This window comes from Carlito syrichta, unplaced genomic scaffold, assembly GCF_000164805.1.
Source record: "Carlito syrichta isolate Samal-C Ts95f unplaced genomic scaffold, Tarsius_syrichta-2.0.1 Scaffold305158, whole genome shotgun sequence".
Taxonomy (NCBI): Eukaryota; Metazoa; Chordata; class Mammalia; order Primates; family Tarsiidae; genus Carlito; species Carlito syrichta.
In genome coordinates, this window is record NW_007249254.1 from 106,730 (window position 1) to 124,739 (window position 18,010).

Here is an 18,010-nt window from a genome sequence, read left to right on the forward strand (position 1 = left end):
CGTCAGGTACTTCAGAAACATGTGAACTAGAGAAGAAATGAAGAAAAGGACCAGGCCAGGCACACAATGCTTTTTTGACTGCAAAAATCATCATATTAGACAAAGAATAAAAATTGACATCTGCAGGTCCATTTGCTAACCTTCGGAGTTTTTTTTTTTTTTTTTTTTAGTTATTATTGTTCTGATATCTGGTTTTCCCCTCTCTGAACTTTTTTGGCTTATATTTTTAAAAATATCCTAATTATTTTAATACAATTGAGTTAAATAAGTTGATGTGTATATACAGTATCTACCACATAGAAAGAAGTCAATAAGTGTTAGCTATTAATACAATTATTAAGTGTCACTTTGGCCTGTTAATTTTCTAGTTTTATTGTTTTTTAATTGTTCTTTAATTTACTGCTTTAAACCACTTCCTTATTATATTACTACTTGATCTGATTTTTAGTCTTGGTAAGTATCTTCATAGCTGATGCTAATCCTAGCTTTATTTTATGTTTTCATTGTTCTGCATAGTATTTGTGTATCTTAATTCCTTTTACTTTAATTTTGCCATTTTGCATGCAATTTTATCACTTTCCTGCCAGTTTTGTTTTTCATTGCTTTGTAGTTGAGTAGTATATTCTTTCTTCATACTTTTTTTACAATTACTTTTTAATTTAATTTTTCTAATTTTATTAATATTGTTATCTTTGCATTCCACTGCATTTATTTTTTAACTTAGTTAAACAATCTACCTCTACTGATATTTCACACCTAGATTTCCAGCGCAGTCTTCTATAATAACAATCACCAAATCTCTCTGCGAAGAGACACTTGATCTAAAGTCTCTATTCTCTCTCATGCATGATCACTGGGTCACTAGCTAAGTTGGTTAACCAAATATGACATGATAGAGGTGCAGAGTAGGTTATATCCAGAAAATGACTTTCTCTATAATTTTCCAAATTGAATTTTAATAAAGGAATTGACTAGTCTTAAGACTTCTATATACCACCCTGACAGGTACATAACAGAATAGTTATAACTGAATTCCCAGAGCTCTTTTCTATATCATCCAGGCTCAAAATTATTTATTGCCAAGCAACATAACAAATTATTTTACTATAAGCATCTTGCCAATTACCTTTACTTAGCATAAGGACTAGGGGTCAAGAGTCCATCTAGATAAAGAGAAAGAAGAAAGGTGAGAAATGGCAAAAGACAAAAGAGGGAGCTGTAATATCTTACAAGTGAGGAAATCACACACTATTTTTTTTTTCTTGAGTTGGAGTCTCACTCTGTCACCCAGACTGGAGTGCAGTGGCCGCTCCCGGCCACCGCAGCCTCGACCTGCTGGGCTCTGGCGATCCTTCCGCCTCAGCCTTCCAAGTAGTTGGAACTAAAGGCGTGCGCTACCACACCCGGCTAATTTTTTGATTTATTGTAGAGATGAGGTCTCACCAAGTTGCCCAAGCGGGTCTCGAACCCGCGGGCTCAGGCAGTCAACTCACCTCGGCCTCCCAAAGCGCGGGATTACAGGCTGAGCCACCGAGACCGGCTATATTTTAATTTTCTAATATGTGTTTCTATTCTTACATATTCAGAAGCTTTTCTCACTGAAAAAGAAATACAACCCCCTTTAAAAGAGGCATGGCAGCTCAGAACCTAAGGCAAAAGTAAAATAAACCACCTTATTTCATTTTAAAGGGCCTTTCTAGCAGTGCTTGCCTGTGAGATAGAGTGAGGGGTGACAGACTAAGGGTGGTGGGGAGGGAGCCTCTGACTATTTGGAAAAGAACAGACTATTCTTTGGACAACTTTGAGCTCTGTCTTCCTTTTCCTTCTTATTTTGTTTGTAAACTTTGAGAATGGGGTAGATACAAGAAAATCAAGGGTAGCAAACATACACACAAGTGAATTACATTCGTCAGAACTCAGAGAACAGACACTTAAGATTTACACATTTAATTGTGTGCAATTTTATCCTAGAAGAGAAAAAAAACTGCAAATAAATATTGAACTCTAGTTAGTGATACACATGTCAATGTACCTATTTACGGGAGGAAATGTATTGTCATCTGTAATTTACTTTGAATTGCATGAAAAAATCAAGATGGATTGATGGTTGAACAGGAAGATAGAAGGATGCTGATATATACAGTGGATACCAAAAAATGTATACACATTTTAAGTATGACCTTCACTCAAAAGATGGCATTAATCAAAAGAATGCTAGCATTACCATGCGACAGGCAGTACAAAGAAAATGGCAGAAGCACGGTTGCATGAACGTCATACTACACAGTGCTGCTGTAATTTAATTCAACTTTGAAAAGTAATACACAGGTAACATCTCTTAAAATGTGTACAGATTTTTTGGCACCCCCAGTATAATGAAGCCAATAGAGTTAAATATTAATGATGGATCCAGGGAGTGAGTATACTGATTTCTTTATAAAATTATTTCCACTTTTCTATATGTTTGAAAAATTTCAAAACAAAATGTTGGAAAAAAATTTTAAAGTAGCAATCTTAATGCAAAGAAAGCAAGAAATTTCTTCTTTTAGGTAAGCCCTAGACAGCAGATAAAGACTTTACACACTAGAGCAGAGCTTCTCAAGCTTCATGTGCTTAAAAATCACCAGAGGTTCTGGTTAAATTGCAGCATCTGATTTAACAGGTCTGGGTGGGGCCTGGGATTCTGCATAGTTCACAAGCTCCCAGAGGGACTGTTGATTTTGCAGGCCGCACGCAATAGATTAGCAGGGCAGGGACGAAGAAACAGCTAAGAAGTGGCTGCCAGCAAAGGCTTAGGTCACCTGGGAGACTTGAAACAGCCTCTACCTCATATAAGCCCCCAAGGGTTTAGACTTAAGAAGTTCAAGATGAATTCAAAGACATGTCCTGCTTAGGCTTGAAAAATTATTAGGTTAGATGAATTAGTGGCTGACAGAGTTGAAAATTACTGCAAAACAGAGCCACCATAAATATAGGTATTTCTATATTTATATTTTAAATCTTCTTCCATATTATTCCATTGTCTAAAGCATATTATTATGCTAATCTGAGTTAACTTCTTGCACATGGCTAATTTTTAATAAAGAGTTCTGTTAATTTTAGGAAAGACTTATTTAAGCAGAAAGCACACTTTTCTGTGTTTCATGTATGGAAGTCTGCTCTGTCCCCACAGCATGGCCATCCCTCTGACAGCATTACCCCACCTTTAGCTGCTACCAAACATCTGATTGAGCATCGAGAACTTTGTAGCCACTAGCCACAGGACTATTCACATTTATATTCATTGAAATAAAATTAAATTAAAAATTCATTTTCTTTGTCACACTAGCCACATGGCAAGTGCTCAATATTGCTAATGGTTGACTTGTTGGATGGAGCTGAAATATTTCTGTCAGTGCAAAGAGTTATTGAACAGCACAATTCTAGAATACTTTTTTCTAGTCAGTTGCAAATCTATAAAAGAATGGCAAGTGTCAATTATGTTTCTAAGCAGTTCATATATTTAGAGTTGATAGGAATATACACGTACATGTGTATATGTGTGTGTATATATATACACACACATATCTGTAAATACCCTTTACGATGGTCATTACCAAAATTCTTTAGAAATAATACAATATTATATTGACTCTACTGGGTGGTACAGTTCTTTCCTTTCTGAAAATCAGGAAACTGAACCAGGTAACTCTCAGTTCTTTTAGCTTTCTATGCCTTTATGAAGTACAAAAACCATGTACTATTGATGTTTGTGTTCCTAGTGCTAGACATTAGAAGGAGTTCAATAAACATTTGCTGAATAAAGCAAATTCATTTATTTACTCATTCTGTCAAATTGAAGCATATTTCTATATTTAGAGTTCTAAATATTTAATATTTAGTGATGGAAAAAAGAATTTCCCAAAACTCAAATACAGCCAGAGATTGAGATTTTTAAAAATGTTATCAAATTTTAAAGTAGCAATGGGAAAAAAATAACAATGGGATTTTCTAAGATAGAAGTCTAGTATTTTATCTGAAAACGAACTTGTCTCAGAACAAGAAACTCCCTCCTAAAAGGCAAGAAGTGGCAATGCTGGACCCAGCAAGAGGAGGACCATCTTTAGAAATCAATGCTAATGTTTCCCACAATTAAACTCAGTCTATTTAATTAGCTTAATATTTACTAATTTTGGAGGGGCCATACTACTTTCAAGAGCAACCATCAGAACAAACAGCCTTTTTGAGGCTGTAATTTTTCTTCATAGAGCAGAGGGTAGGACCAACTCAAGTCTGGAAAAACCAACCCATTGCCTGAGGACATCATGGTGGCAGGGCAAATGTGGGCCCAGCTGGACAGGACGAGGTCAAACACAAAGTCCAATGAAAAGAGCATGGTACACATTGTCACCTCACAGATCAGAATTTTTCCAAAGGACAACGTTTTCTCTTTTATTTATGGCTTTGAAGTTAATTCCTCTCTTCTTTCATTTTCTTGGGAATGGAAAAGCAATCATTGTTTATGAGTATAATATGACACATGAAGATGCTTTAGACAAAATCCAGCTAAATTACCCTTGCAGTTCAGGAATCTGAGTCCTAAAAGGGAAATCAACTTGTTCATAGTCACACAGGCAGAAGTGGAACACACACACAGAGTATGAATATGATGATGGCTGTGATCATATCACTGGGCTTAAGATCAATATAACTCGTCACTAATTCTACAAAGAGATAAGGCACTTCCACAAAAGGTTGCTAATTATTAATTACTAAGTCATGGTAAATCTACTTGGTGGGAGTTGTGCCTTTCTCACACTGTTGCTGGTTGGTCCTGAATTCCTTCCTCTCTTCTGCTAGATAATTTAATTTTAAATTCTCTCCTAGACTACAGAGTTAGTCAGTTCCCTTGTTCTAGTCTTCCAAGAACAGGCAATTCAATTCCAGACAGGGTAAATGAGACTGAAAGGGAAAATATGTTCTCATTGGCATCATGGTTTGGCATCATCTCAGGTATGGGGGGTGTCTCTAACCTGACCCAGTTGTAACATGATGTAACTTTGCTCCTCAAGGTAAAAAATGCTATGTTATGAATGTATGCATGAAGAAGTCACTGAATGACTTGATCTTATTTGATTTCTGTACCTTTTTCACTTGGCAGCTAGGGAAGAAAGTTGGATTAAATATGGTACTACAATATTGGGGGGTTTTTTGGCTTTTTTTTTTTTTTTTTGCTTCTTAAACTATTGTGGGCTGAGATAAAATCCTTTCCTGGTCTCAGATGTTGAGTTGATACGGTATTAGGCTTAAAAGTCTTGTCATATAAAAAGCAAAGGGATTTACTCTGTTTCCCTTTAGTTCTGTCATGAAGAAAAGTTAGGCTGTCAGCTTCCTGAAGGCAGGTAACTACTCTATTCCGGTTGCCTCCAAACCCTCCAACGTCTCATCTACCATGTTCAGACCCCTCCATTCTCCTCAGTTCCATGACCCCTCAGGCCTGGGCCTGTACACTAATGGTCAGCCTTAGCACTAGTGGCCAGGCCACAGCACCAGAAGACATTCAAAGACATCCACTGAGGAGCACATCTGAGTATGTTTTCATCCCTTCGAAATTCAAATTCAGCTTGGTAAAACAGAACAATGAAAACCTTGTATAATTAAAATGAGCTTTTAAAGATCTGCATATAAATTTTAATTATCACCCTCACTTCCCAGTCGTACAATTCCATATGTGACAACATCTTATTAATATATACTTTAAGTGGAAGGAGGTCTCTCAGAAGTAAAGCAAAAATTAAAATTATGGCATGTGGCCAAATGTTACTAAGTAACCCCTGTGATATCCACATGTCTGAAATGTGTTCACTTAAATAGGAAGCTATTTTTGTCCTAATGATTTATATTTGATTTATTTGCTTGGTAAATGTTCTTCCTTCCCTCGCCTAACATAGGAGAAAAGAAAAACAAAAACACCTACATTATGGTTTACAAAGACAAAAGCTTCATCTCTATTTTTCCACAACTATAATAATCATAGAGCAAGACCCATGAGATTTTGTCATAAATTAATGTTAATGACATATTGCCCTTACAGAGGTAACACTAACAATTTATTTCCCTTTTCACCAAAACTTTTGAGTAAGACAAATCTATCGGGGTATCTATTTACATTACAGACTGCCTGGAGTGAATTCATTCCCTTAACTCACGTTTTAAAACAACGAAAATGAAATCATTTTACCCTAAAGAATAATGCCTTCTGCTGTCACAAATATCTTTGAATTCAAAGGGAAAAGTTCATGTAAAGAGAACGCCTCCGCTTTCCCATTAAGGCTTCAAGATACAACCTGAGGGAAACCAGTAGGTGGGCTAGGAAGAATGGAAGATACTAACTCTAATGGAAGAGTTGTTTTTTGGGGGGGAAGGGAGGTGGTCTCCAATTTGGTCTAGTGTCTCTTGAGCTAACAGTAAGAATGAGAGATCATAATTTTAGAATTCTACAACTAATGAGGCTAAAAGAGACCCTGCAGTGAGATATGATTGAGTTTGCGTACCTGGTAAATTTTACAGCTAAAATAACAACAGAGAGGTGAAGAGACCTCTTAAAAGAAAGGCCACAAAGGGATCCAAGTTTCCCAACTTGAAGTTGCTTCTGCCTTCCTCCAGGTTCCAGTACCACACCCAGGAGGGAGGGTAATGCAAGTCCCATTAGAAACAATGTTTGACTGCTACATGGTGGGACAGCTATTCCACCAGCACGGATGCTTTCACAGAGATTCTTTAGGATAGGAGGACAGAAAGGAATTATAGGAATTAATAATAGGAGTCATCCTACTGCTGAGGATAATTCTATCAGCAATATCTTCACTATATAACTTCATATATTTTATGCTCATTTGTATCTTATCCTCAAAGAATCTGCACTGAAAATGTGGACAAAATGAAAGACTTAAGAACATTTTTGGATTTTAAAGACAATGTATTTGTGGATAGGTGAAGCATTTAAAATACGAATTCTGGCCAGGCCTGGGGGCTCACGCCTGCAATCCCAGCACTTTGGGAGGCTGAGGTGGGAGGATCGCTTAAACCCACGAGTTTGAGATTAGCCTGGACAACATAGTAAGATCTCATCTCTACAAAAATAAAATAAAATACAAAAATTAACCAGGTATGGTGGTGTGTGCCTATAGTCATAGCTTCCTGGGAGGCTGAGACAGAAGGATTGTTAGAATCCAGGAGTTCAAGGCCCTGCAGTGAGATATGACTGAACTACTGTGCTCCAGCCTGGGTTACAGAGTGAGACTCCATCTCTAATAAAGAAATAATTATTACCAGATATTTTGTAGCTAACACATTAATGGCTACTGGTCATTAAAATGCATTTTTAATTTAGTAGTATCTTTTTTTTCTCCTACCTGATTTATTCATTCAACAAGCATGTCTTGAACAACTAGTACATGCATGTTAGGACCATACACACAGGTGGGAGTGAAAGACACGGAGACAATTAAGTATGTTCAGTGCACACATGTATAATGCAAGGGGAGAGACAGAGACAGAGAGACAGAGAGAAAGAGAGAGAGAGAGAGAGAGAGAGAGGTAGGGGGAAGAAAGGCTAAGAAGAAGAAAGATACCAAGGAAAGTGACATTTGAGGTTGGGGTCAAATGTAGAAGATCCTGAATGCTACACTAGAGATGTGACCCTTCTTCAGTAGGTGACAGATTTCTGAGCAAGAAATGGCAAAATTCAGGGGAATGTGTGCAGGAGAGTGGAGCAACTAAAGATAGCAACAGTGATTCAGAAGTTATGGCGATAGTCTAGTTAATGAACTATTTCTAGGACTAGGGTGGTGGTGGAGAGAATGGAAAGCCTGTGATAGCTAAGTGATCTATAAGTATGTCTGATTGACAGAGAAGTGGAATAAACTCCCTCCATTACTCAGAGCCGCTCTAAACCTAGTAAGTATCGCTGCTGTCATATGAGAACACAAAGTACTTATGGAGGTATAATTTAACTCTCACGGTGGCCAAGGAAAGGGGTCTTTAGGCTTTACATAACACTATATCCATCTCAAAAGAATACCTTTCCATCAGAAAAGAAAAAAAGTGACGTCTGTGTCCTAACCTATCCTCATTAGGAACTACCTACTGAGAAAACTGCTCATATAAGAGGAGAAAAAGGGTCAAATTAGAAAGTTATCACTTATAAAATTTCAGACTGCATTCATGTGGAATAATTTATACTTTGCCAAGCTGTTTCCTTCTTATTTTCTCATTTTCCCTTAAGTAGTCCTTGAAGTATGAAAGGTAAGAATGACCGGCTCCATTTAATAGATGAGAGAGTTCATATTTGCCCATAGGTACATGAGTTACAAGGACTGGCATCACCCAACTCCCTTTATAGCACTCCTACCATTGCATCTTGAAATCCTATTGCTAAATGGTCAGTTAAAGGAAAGTGGTCTGAACTTTATAGGACTTAAAATAGACACTGCTTGGATAAGATATGGGTGCTGTGGAAACCCAGCCAGAGATGCAGATAAAGGCTGCCCGGAAAATGTCTTCCACCAGATGAAACACTATCCAGAGCCCAGCTGGGAATTCCATTGCAGCTTTGGGTTTAGGAACTGTTTATTTTATGTCTTGGCTCAAACCTTTCATTTCTGTCCTTGTCTCTTTTTGTCTTCTCTCTCTCTCTCTCTTCCTGGTGGTTGTAGTCCCACTCTAAATATACACGTCTCTCCATCTAATACCACCATCCAAAAATAAGCCTCACTACCAGAATAAGCTTAGCCTCCTGCAGTTGACACAATTTAAAACTGATATGAAAAGAACATATAATCGGTCTTTGATTCATTTACCCTGCATATTAAAGACCCAGAAATAAAATAATCACAGTTCATGGAAAAAAAATTAATGCAAAATGAGAGGCTCTTTCAAGTGGCATTTTCAAGCACAGTTTTTGTGGTGGGCTTATGTAATCAGACATAATTGTCTGCATATGTTTGGTTACACTATTTCAGAAATTATTCCCAGCCCATCAGATGATGTCAGAGGGGTCAGTGCTGACCCCCCCCCCCCCGAGTCTGCTGCTGTCATCTGTGCTACCCAATTAGGAAAGAAAGATGCCAAATAGCAGAAGTTTCAGCCCCATTTCCTGCCCAATCACGTGGACTTTCTTCAGTCCCCTTTTTGAGTATGTCCATATTCTTATCTCCAAACTCCTCTACTTTCCGCATATTCCTCTCTTCCACTTACGCACAGAGCAAGGTCTTCTCTGGAAAAATTTCTCTTCCATTTCAAAAAGATTCAGAAGATATAAATGCATGTGTGCTTAAACCTGCACACACAGACAGACCAAAGCACCTTCATTCATTTGGTATCCATTTTGAGAATACACTTTCCCATGATGGTTTCTGCATTTTTTTTTAAAGCAGACTGCCCAGCAAGTTGACCATTAATACAGCAGTAATAATTAGTGTTGTTAACATAAGCACAAGAATGGGAAGAGTTCCTCTGTTCTAAAAATCCTTCCTAGAAAATGACATGATTGCTTCGAGTATATTTAACAGGGTTAACTTTGACTTCCCTGTTTCCCTTCCAGAGAAGAACTCGACAAATATTATATACATTCAGTGAGGATTCTGCATGAAGAAGGTAAAAAATAAAGAATCCCTAGTATAAGTGACATTAAAAGACACAAGACAATTCCAGTTGATCTGGAGCTTAACTCCCTCCTACAACATCCTTCCAAATCATGTTTTAACTATCCAATGATGGGGAATTCTTGATGTCTAAAGGCAGTCAGTCCCTTTGTTGGAGGCCTATGATGGTGAGAAAGGCCCATCAAGTGTGAATGTGAAATCTGTTTCTCTGAATCCTCTACTCAGTGGTCTTATCCTACTCCTTCAGCTCATTCTTGATGAATCCAGTCTCTCTCAGATGATGGCATGTCTATAACTATCATATATCATTAGAATCTTCTCCTTTATGAAGTTAGAACTCCTAATAATTTCAACGATTCCTCATCTGATCTTAGGAATAGTTGGTATTCTCTTGATTCTTCACCCACTTGGCCAGAATCATGTATGACTTGATAAATGTAGAGATGAAGGGTCATCACCTCCTTCATTGCAGATATTATACCTCCATTAGTAAAGACTAAGATTATATTACACGCCTACTTTTCTTTCCTTCCATCCCTAATTTCCTTCCATCATAACAATAGGAAGAAACAATGAAAAATGATCACCACCAACCAACCATCATTTTCTTCAGGGCCAACAGTTCTACAGGAGTTTCTTGTGACCTCCAGAAGTCCAGGAATCACCCCGATCTAAAAAACAGCCTTCTTTTCCAGGCTGCCCTCTTGTCCCAGCTTGCTGTCACCGCTGCTGAGATAGCAGACGATTGATCTGAGAAATCAAGTTGGATTGCTGTCCCAAATCTACACTCGGTTCTCCTTGTGTCTGTCTGATCGATTTCACTCTGTGCGACATAGCTTGTCGCTATGAATTTTCATGCTAGTCAGGAGCCGCCAGCGCACCCAAGAACAAGTAGAAGATGGTCTGTGCCCCTCCTTGTCCTTTCAAGATACCCAGCCTCTGTGTTAATTTTTTTTTAATCGCCCATAGACAGATTGGGAAAAGATAGGTTTTTGTTTTTTTTTTCCATACCCCAGACCTGGATGCAATGGATTTTGGCTACTGGTTTTCTTCCCTAGGTTCCCAGGCCCCAGTTTGTGGTGACATTTCCTACTGCTGTTGTACTAGGTGTCACCTGTTTAGCAGCTCCTCTAGCTGAACGCATGTGGCCGCAGGTGCCATGCAAACACTGATTGCGTCTGACAGCCCTAGACGCCAGCTGCCTGCATGAAGCCTGCCCAATCACCACTTTTTTTGTGGGTAGAATGCTGCCGATGGCATGACCGATACAGAAACAAGAAACTAGGTGACCGTAAAGCTAAGACAAGTCCTACTAAGTGGCATTCTGGGCCCTATGGCTTTGAAATAATTGGTAGTGAAAGAATAAAAACAAAGGGTGGGGGGAGCTTTGTTTTCTTACACTGATGCCCTGCGGACTGTACATCTGACTGGCTGCGAGTCCGTCACTGTATCCTCCTGTCTGGCTGATAACATGGCGAAGGGTATCCACCTAAACAGACGAATAACAGAGAGGAATTTAGTCAGAGACATGCAGGGAAAGGAAGGCACATCATCATCAAACAGGCCGCCATCGGGACGTATCATATTAATGCAATCATACTGAAGACAGTCTTCCTGGGAAAGCATCCATTAGGAGGCGGCTAGACCTCCACGACAGGTCAAATCCATGATCAGCTTTGAGTTCAGTAGCAAGGTAGTTAAATGGTAAACGCAAACTGGGATTCCTGACATTGAAGTGAAGGCACCAATGCTGCATGAGAGGTAGGGGTTGGGATGACGGAGGGGCCTGGCATAGAGAAAGTGAAGGAATGGTCGCTTCTGTTTTTCTTTTCTATAGATCTTATAGATAGCTTCTCCTTTGCTGGGTATCTTATAAAAGCGAAGGTTCTCTTGAGAAGAGATTTGGGTAGCCATCTCACAGAGAAAGTAGCATGTGACTAAGACCCTGTTGTTTTGAGAACTTAAAGGACGGTCAGCTTAGTCACTTGACCAAAGTCTGACCACCTCACCTCAAACTTGCTTTCAGCAATGTTTCCTGAGCCAGGGGTTGCATCACTGACCAGTTGGTCCGTTCCAGGTATGTAAGACTTCTTGTCCCACATGCGGGGTGGGAAATAGGATTGACATGGCTCAGAACTTCCCTAGTCATCCTAACCCAGAGCACACTGCTTTACCCTCTCACATCACATTTCACCCTGAGATGGTAGTATGGCCTCCTGAGGTACTGTGAAGGCAAGCTGCTGACTCAGGGCCCTGAGCTTTGATACTACATGACTTGATTTTTTCTGTACACACATCACCAGAATCCCAAGTTCTTGACTTCATGGCTGACTAAGAAGATGAGTTCAGTCAACCTGGTTGGGTGTTTTTAAAGTTTCATATGAAAACATGACATTGTAATGCATTTGCCTATTCATTAATTACCTCTTTATTTGGCAAATATTGAGCGTGGGAAACCAACAAATGAGAGGGAAACCTGGAAGTGGAGACAATGGCCTTCTTAGCTCCTCTGCTCTTTCCCTTTGGTGAATGAAGAATATGCTGGATACACTTGCCTGCCGTGCCTGGGTCACCTCACCCTGTGCTCACTGCTCCTTTCCTGCCTTCCTGGTGTGACTGACAAGCCAGAGCCAAATGCATTCACAAAGTGTGGACAAGATTCCCCATGACAATGGTTGTCTTTGTTTTGTTTTGATTTGGTTGTTGGTAAGGTTTTGGTTCTGATCTCTTTTCTCTCTTTCTAATCTCTCTCTTTCTCTGGACAGAAGCAGGAAGTGCCAATACGACTGAGGGCTCTTGGACTCTAATGCATTCACCTGGCGGCATATTGGCTGGGTCCCTACCTGTGATTGCACGTTGGCTCCAACCTGGGCCCCTTGGTAAGAATCCCCATTGAGTGACTGCACGCTCATGAACAAATCTCCAGAGTTTGACATGTTAAAAGAACTGGAAGAACCTGGAAAGGAAAGAGTGAGGCACCTGAATCACAGAAAGGAAAAGGCTCAACCCCCGCATCTAAACAGCCAAGAGGAAGAATGACATGCAAAGCAACCCCCCAAATAAAAACTAAAATAAAAAATAACATCCACAGAGTCTGGTTAGTAGCATGAAGAACAGAGCAAGCGGTAAAGGGTGCATATTGTTTATGGGATGTGAGATCACACCTTCCTACAAGTCACCAACAGGATGTGTCCCTTTAGCAACTTCAAGCTGAGAAAGGGAACATTTATTCTCTCAACTGACTCCATTTGGATTGCAGTCTCCAGACCTAAGATCTCTCTTCTATGCCTCTAGAATTCTAGGGTTGGCCAGAGGACCACAAGATAGGGACTATGGGTTAATCAGTGGTAATTCTGCCACCATGATGGAGCACATAAGCTATCCAGCTGGATTCTAAACATGATATTGCAAAACCTGTCTACTTTCCCACACACCTGGGAGCGAGTGTGGCACCTAGGAGGAAGCGCAGGAAGCAATGTCACACACTAGGGCTGGCTCTAGGATATGGGTCTACTGATATTCTTAATTTCCAGAAAGAAGGTGAAGGTCCTTGCTGGGTGGCAAATAGCCCAGGAAACCTTGATGACTGCAAGAGTATGTGGGAGTGGTCTGCTCTTCCCTGCCACCTGATAGCATAGAAGAAGACGAGCAAAATAAATGGACCAGGAATTCGCAAACATGCATAAAATATGAAGTGCTGTTAATAATAACAACAACAACAATAATAGTAATAATAATAAAGTGGGCCTCAAGAGATAGAGGCATCATCCAGAGAGTCAGCCCTTAGGCCTATCCTGGCACCACCCAGGTTTCCCTGGTTTCACTGTAGTTAAACCTAGTCAACCCTCAACCTAAATATAAGAGCTTACAAAAGCTTAATATTATTCTGAAGTCATCGTGCAGCTCAGCGCATTAAGAAAGAAAGCTCAACGTGCAAGGTTTGGTTAAAACATGACGTTAGCCTGGAAAAGGAGAGATCTTAGGGACCCAGGTCAGTTGCACTTTATTATCTCCAACCCTATATTGCTCCAATTGTGCTCTTGCCCTCATATTCTGAGACAGCCATCATCAGTGTGGAATCGCCCAACAGTGATTCATGCCTCAGCTCTGACACTGTTCTTTTCTCCCAAGGTAGGGATCTGACTTCTCCTAAAGGCTTTCCTGCCTCAAGTGAAGCTAAGTAGAAGAGAAGGCTTTTTGTCCTCCCCATAAAAGGACCACCTAACAAGTGATGAATTCTAAATTCTGACATGATGCTCTATCATCTACCATCCATCCATCTCTCTCTCTCTCTCTCTCTCTCTCTCTCTCTCATCTATCTATCAATTATCCATTGGATCTATCTATACTATCCACAGTAACTTCATACTTCAAAGGCAAGAGCCATTTAGAGGAATCATATAATTTATAAACTTGGGGACAACACCACATTAAAAAAACAGCAAAAAAACTCCATTTTTCTTTGTTCTGTGTGATGTTCATCCAAACGCAAAACAAACAAACAAACAAAAAAACCTAGCTATTTTGCTACATCAACTGATCCTCCACCTAACTCCCTTCTTATTCTCTCTTTTACATGAAAAAGGAAATCTTCCTCCCAGTACTGGAGGAGGACTCAGGCATCAACCAAAGGACTGTGCCATCCCCATAGCTCTGCAACATGTCTTATCTGACCTACATTGCTCTGTTTAGCTTATCTGAAAGGAATTGGAAGAGTTGGGTCATAGCAGAACAGGCATAAGGTCTGATCAGGTGTGGCTCACACCCAGTCAAAGGGATGAAGCCTTCTATCAATGTGGGACACATCTTTGAAAATGTCTTCCTGAACGTATGGATGAAGCAATTTGTAACCCAGATCACATTCTCCTATGTAGATATATAAAACCCAGGCCTCTATACACTAGTTACATCTCTCTCAAATCTTTTTTGTAACCACAGAGAAATAGCCTAAATAGTAAAAGTAATTTTGCAATGTGTTACATGTTCACATTTAGACATCATCAGAACTAAGAAAAGTCAGTTCCAGGAATCCAAATTATAATTGTTTATATGAAGGGGAACCCAAAAAACTGGAATTATTTTGGGGGGAGCAAGCCCCTTGTCATAGAGGCTTCCCCTGCTAGGTACGTGTTCTAGGAAACCACTGGCATCAGTGTACCAGTTAGTGTTGTTGTGAGGGGCTGCGTTCAGCTTCAGTGAATTTTGAGGGGGAAGATTCTTTCAATGTGTTTGCCCATTTGATGATTGATTATTTACAAGTACACCAGCTCACACTGTGCTGAGTGATCAGCAATTTTTGACCCAAAATGGCTTGACTCCCATGTCCCACCCTCCCTATTGACTCAGTCTTATCCTAAGCAACTTTTTTTGTTTTCCGGGAAGAAAACAGTCCTTAAAGGGAAACATTTTGCCAGTGTGGAAGAGGTGAAACAAAAAATGGCAGAGGCACTGAAAGGCATCAAAATTGACGAATTCGAAAATTGTTGAGAAGGGGAAAAAGTATCTCAATAGGTGTATTGCATCAAACAAAGAGTACATTGAAGGTAACTGAAGTTTAAACATGTAAGAATAAATACACCATTTTAATAAATATTGTTATTTGAGGTCCCCCACGTATGTTATCTGCTTTTTTTTTCCCCCCGAGAGTATTCAGTTTGAAGTCCAGGTATTTTACTTCTCTCCCAATCAAATATCATGTTATAAATGTGTGCACTATATGCCTGGCTGATGATTTTTGGAAATTAGCACACAAACTTAGAAATGGAAGAAACTCCCAAAGGGCTACATGATGCCCTGTAACATGGCATCCATAGACCATGAAGGCATGGAATGTGCCATTTACAAGATACACACTGCAATTGACACACATGATTTAAAAAATATATGTACATAGATAAATTGTAAATATGTCTGGCTGCCTAATGTACACAGATAAATATGCGCATATAAATGTACTTCATGTACAAGTGCATTTGTATCAGAGCAGTAATTGCAGAAACAGTCCCTTGTGCTCTTGGCTGTGCTATTTCAGCATTTTATTATCTCTGTACACCCATGTATAACACTATATGGCTTCTGACTGTCTGATAAGTATCTAGAAGCAGTGATTGTGCTGAGGGAAGAAACCAGGTGTCACTAACACACAATGAAGCAGACAGACATCCACAACAAAATCTAAACTATGAGTGAAGATCATGTTCTTTACCCAACATCAGAAGTTGGAAAGAACTTATCATGGAGCAATAACCTCCTCAGAAGTACATGGACCATAGACAAACAGTGAATGGACTCTCTTGGAGATGCTGTGACATTTTCAAAGAGCTAAAACAGGATTATTTGGATTGTTGGGAAGGTCCTTCAGAAGTAATCAGCAATTGGCAGGAAGCACATTTTAAGATATGCTTGTCAGCTAAAAGGTTGGCTTGGGAAGGGAGGCAAGAAGCTCATTTAAATTGCCACCCAAACTTTTGTGGCATGTACAGTGCTAAGTTTGTGATCAACTAGACAGAGAAGAAATAACGGGTGACTTATGATTCTAGTGCATTTGCTTAGTCAAACATCATAATGTGGTAATGTGTTAACATCCATTTTCATAACACAATTTCCTGAAAATTGCATTTCTATTCTAAAGACTTTTCAGGAGACTTAAATTTGTTCAAGAAAACACAAGAAAACAAAAAGAAAAAAATCAATAACTTTATAATCCAAAAGACAAAATAATGATAAAATCTAAACCTAGAGCAGAGTTTTTCAACCTAGTACTGTTTGACATTTTGGGTTGAATAAATCATCTTTGTTGTGGGGTTTTGCAGAATGGTCACCCACATCCCTGGCTTCTATTCAATAGAAGCACCCGCCTTCCAAAATTGTGACAACCAAAAATGTCCCCAGATATTGCCAAATGTCCCCATGGGGTACAAATCCATCCCTAGTTGAGAACCAATGACCTAGATCAAGAATGAATTTACTTTTTCCTCTTAAGGAACTCAAAGCATTGAAAAGTATTAGCTCAGTATTTCTCACAGCATTTTATGAAGTAAATTGCCCCAATTTCTGTAGTTCAGAAATCAAGGCTTCAGAGACGGTATGTGGTCAGCCTCATTAGCTTCGACTCTCATTCCATTTGGTGGCTCAAAGGCTCGACCTCCTCTTTTGAACGTAAGCTTAATTATGTCTCATTCTTGCATCTCCATTTTCCCTTCTGAATTCCAAAATTCACTTTTACTTTCTTCTTGGGACAAAGCAAAAGAGTAAAAGGCTTTCTGGTTCAACAAAATCCTTCAATGGGTATGCATGTCAAGGTTCTAGAGCTCTGATTCCAGGAGAAAATGTTTTCATTTTCCACTTAAAAATAAAGAGGAGAAACACAGAAAGAAAGAATATGAGAGAAAACATCAATAGGATAATTTTTTTCCCTGGATTTAAAAAAACAAAATTATAAGGGTTGCTGTAGATTTGCTAAAATATCAGTCAACCTCTCTGGATGAATGAACTCCTCCCCAGTAGTGTGTACTATAGAAAAACTTCACTTCCCGGGCAATCCCTTCGGGTTCCCTCCCACTGTGGGAGCTTTTCCATCCTCAATAAATCCTGCTTTCTCAAAAAGAAAAGAAAAGAAAGAAAGAAAAAGAAAAACTTATTGCAGGAAACGAGGGTTCAGGGTCTTGATATGATAACCTTCCACCAATCCACAAAACGCCAAATCTTCTATTAGCAGTATCATAAGATTATATGCTAAGGGTTTGCCATTGACTAAAACAGGACAAGAGGAAGAAATTTTATAGCTAAATTTGCTCTTGTCCTTGACATATACAGCAAAGCAAAAGAATTCAAATCTGGGGGTCCCGAACCTCAATAACCCTGTGACCTCTTAGCTAGTCACAGAACCTGATAAAATATCAATGCTGACACTACGCCACATTAAACATCTATAACACACAAGTCAATTTCTTGGATTCTTCTTGGATTGTTAAAATGTTCTTCAGAAGATTGTCCAAACTTTTAGGATCGGCCCCATTTTTCTGAAGTTTTATTCTTGCTTCTACAATATAATCAAATAGAAAATTGAGACTTTATCATTCTAGGTCACTCAGAAGAATTATGAATACAGGGCTTTAACTATTGTTTCAACTGGTCCTCATTTTTACTTTCTTTTTTCAAAACTTAGTTCCTCTTTGCTTCATCCATTTTGCCCAGCTCTGCTGATGTAAACCATGAAGCATGCTGAATGTCTCTGAATGTTTGCTAGCCCTCAGGGTCCTTAATGATTTTTATAACTTATGCTTAAGGGAACAGGGGACAAGGCATCTATCAACAAATAGGAATACTTAGAAGTGGCCTAAGTAAAGATACTGAAGCGCTGCTCT

The 18,010-nt window shown here is 39.2% G+C and overlaps 1 protein-coding gene across 1 annotated transcript in view; it reads right to left on the reverse strand.

The window, feature by feature from the left end:
- Positions 1–18,010, reverse strand: part of LOC103263561 (pre-B-cell leukemia transcription factor 1) — a 57,541-nt gene that overhangs the window by 15,931 nt on the left and 23,600 nt on the right. Inside the window, exons 5-6 of the mRNA XM_008061237.1 lie at positions 12,488–12,600; positions 11,044–11,133 (exon numbers count right to left, since the gene is read on the reverse strand). Coding sequence (XP_008059428.1) covers positions 11,044–11,133; positions 12,488–12,600 — 203 coding nt within the window. The remainder of the gene's footprint in view (positions 1–11,043; positions 11,134–12,487; positions 12,601–18,010) is intronic.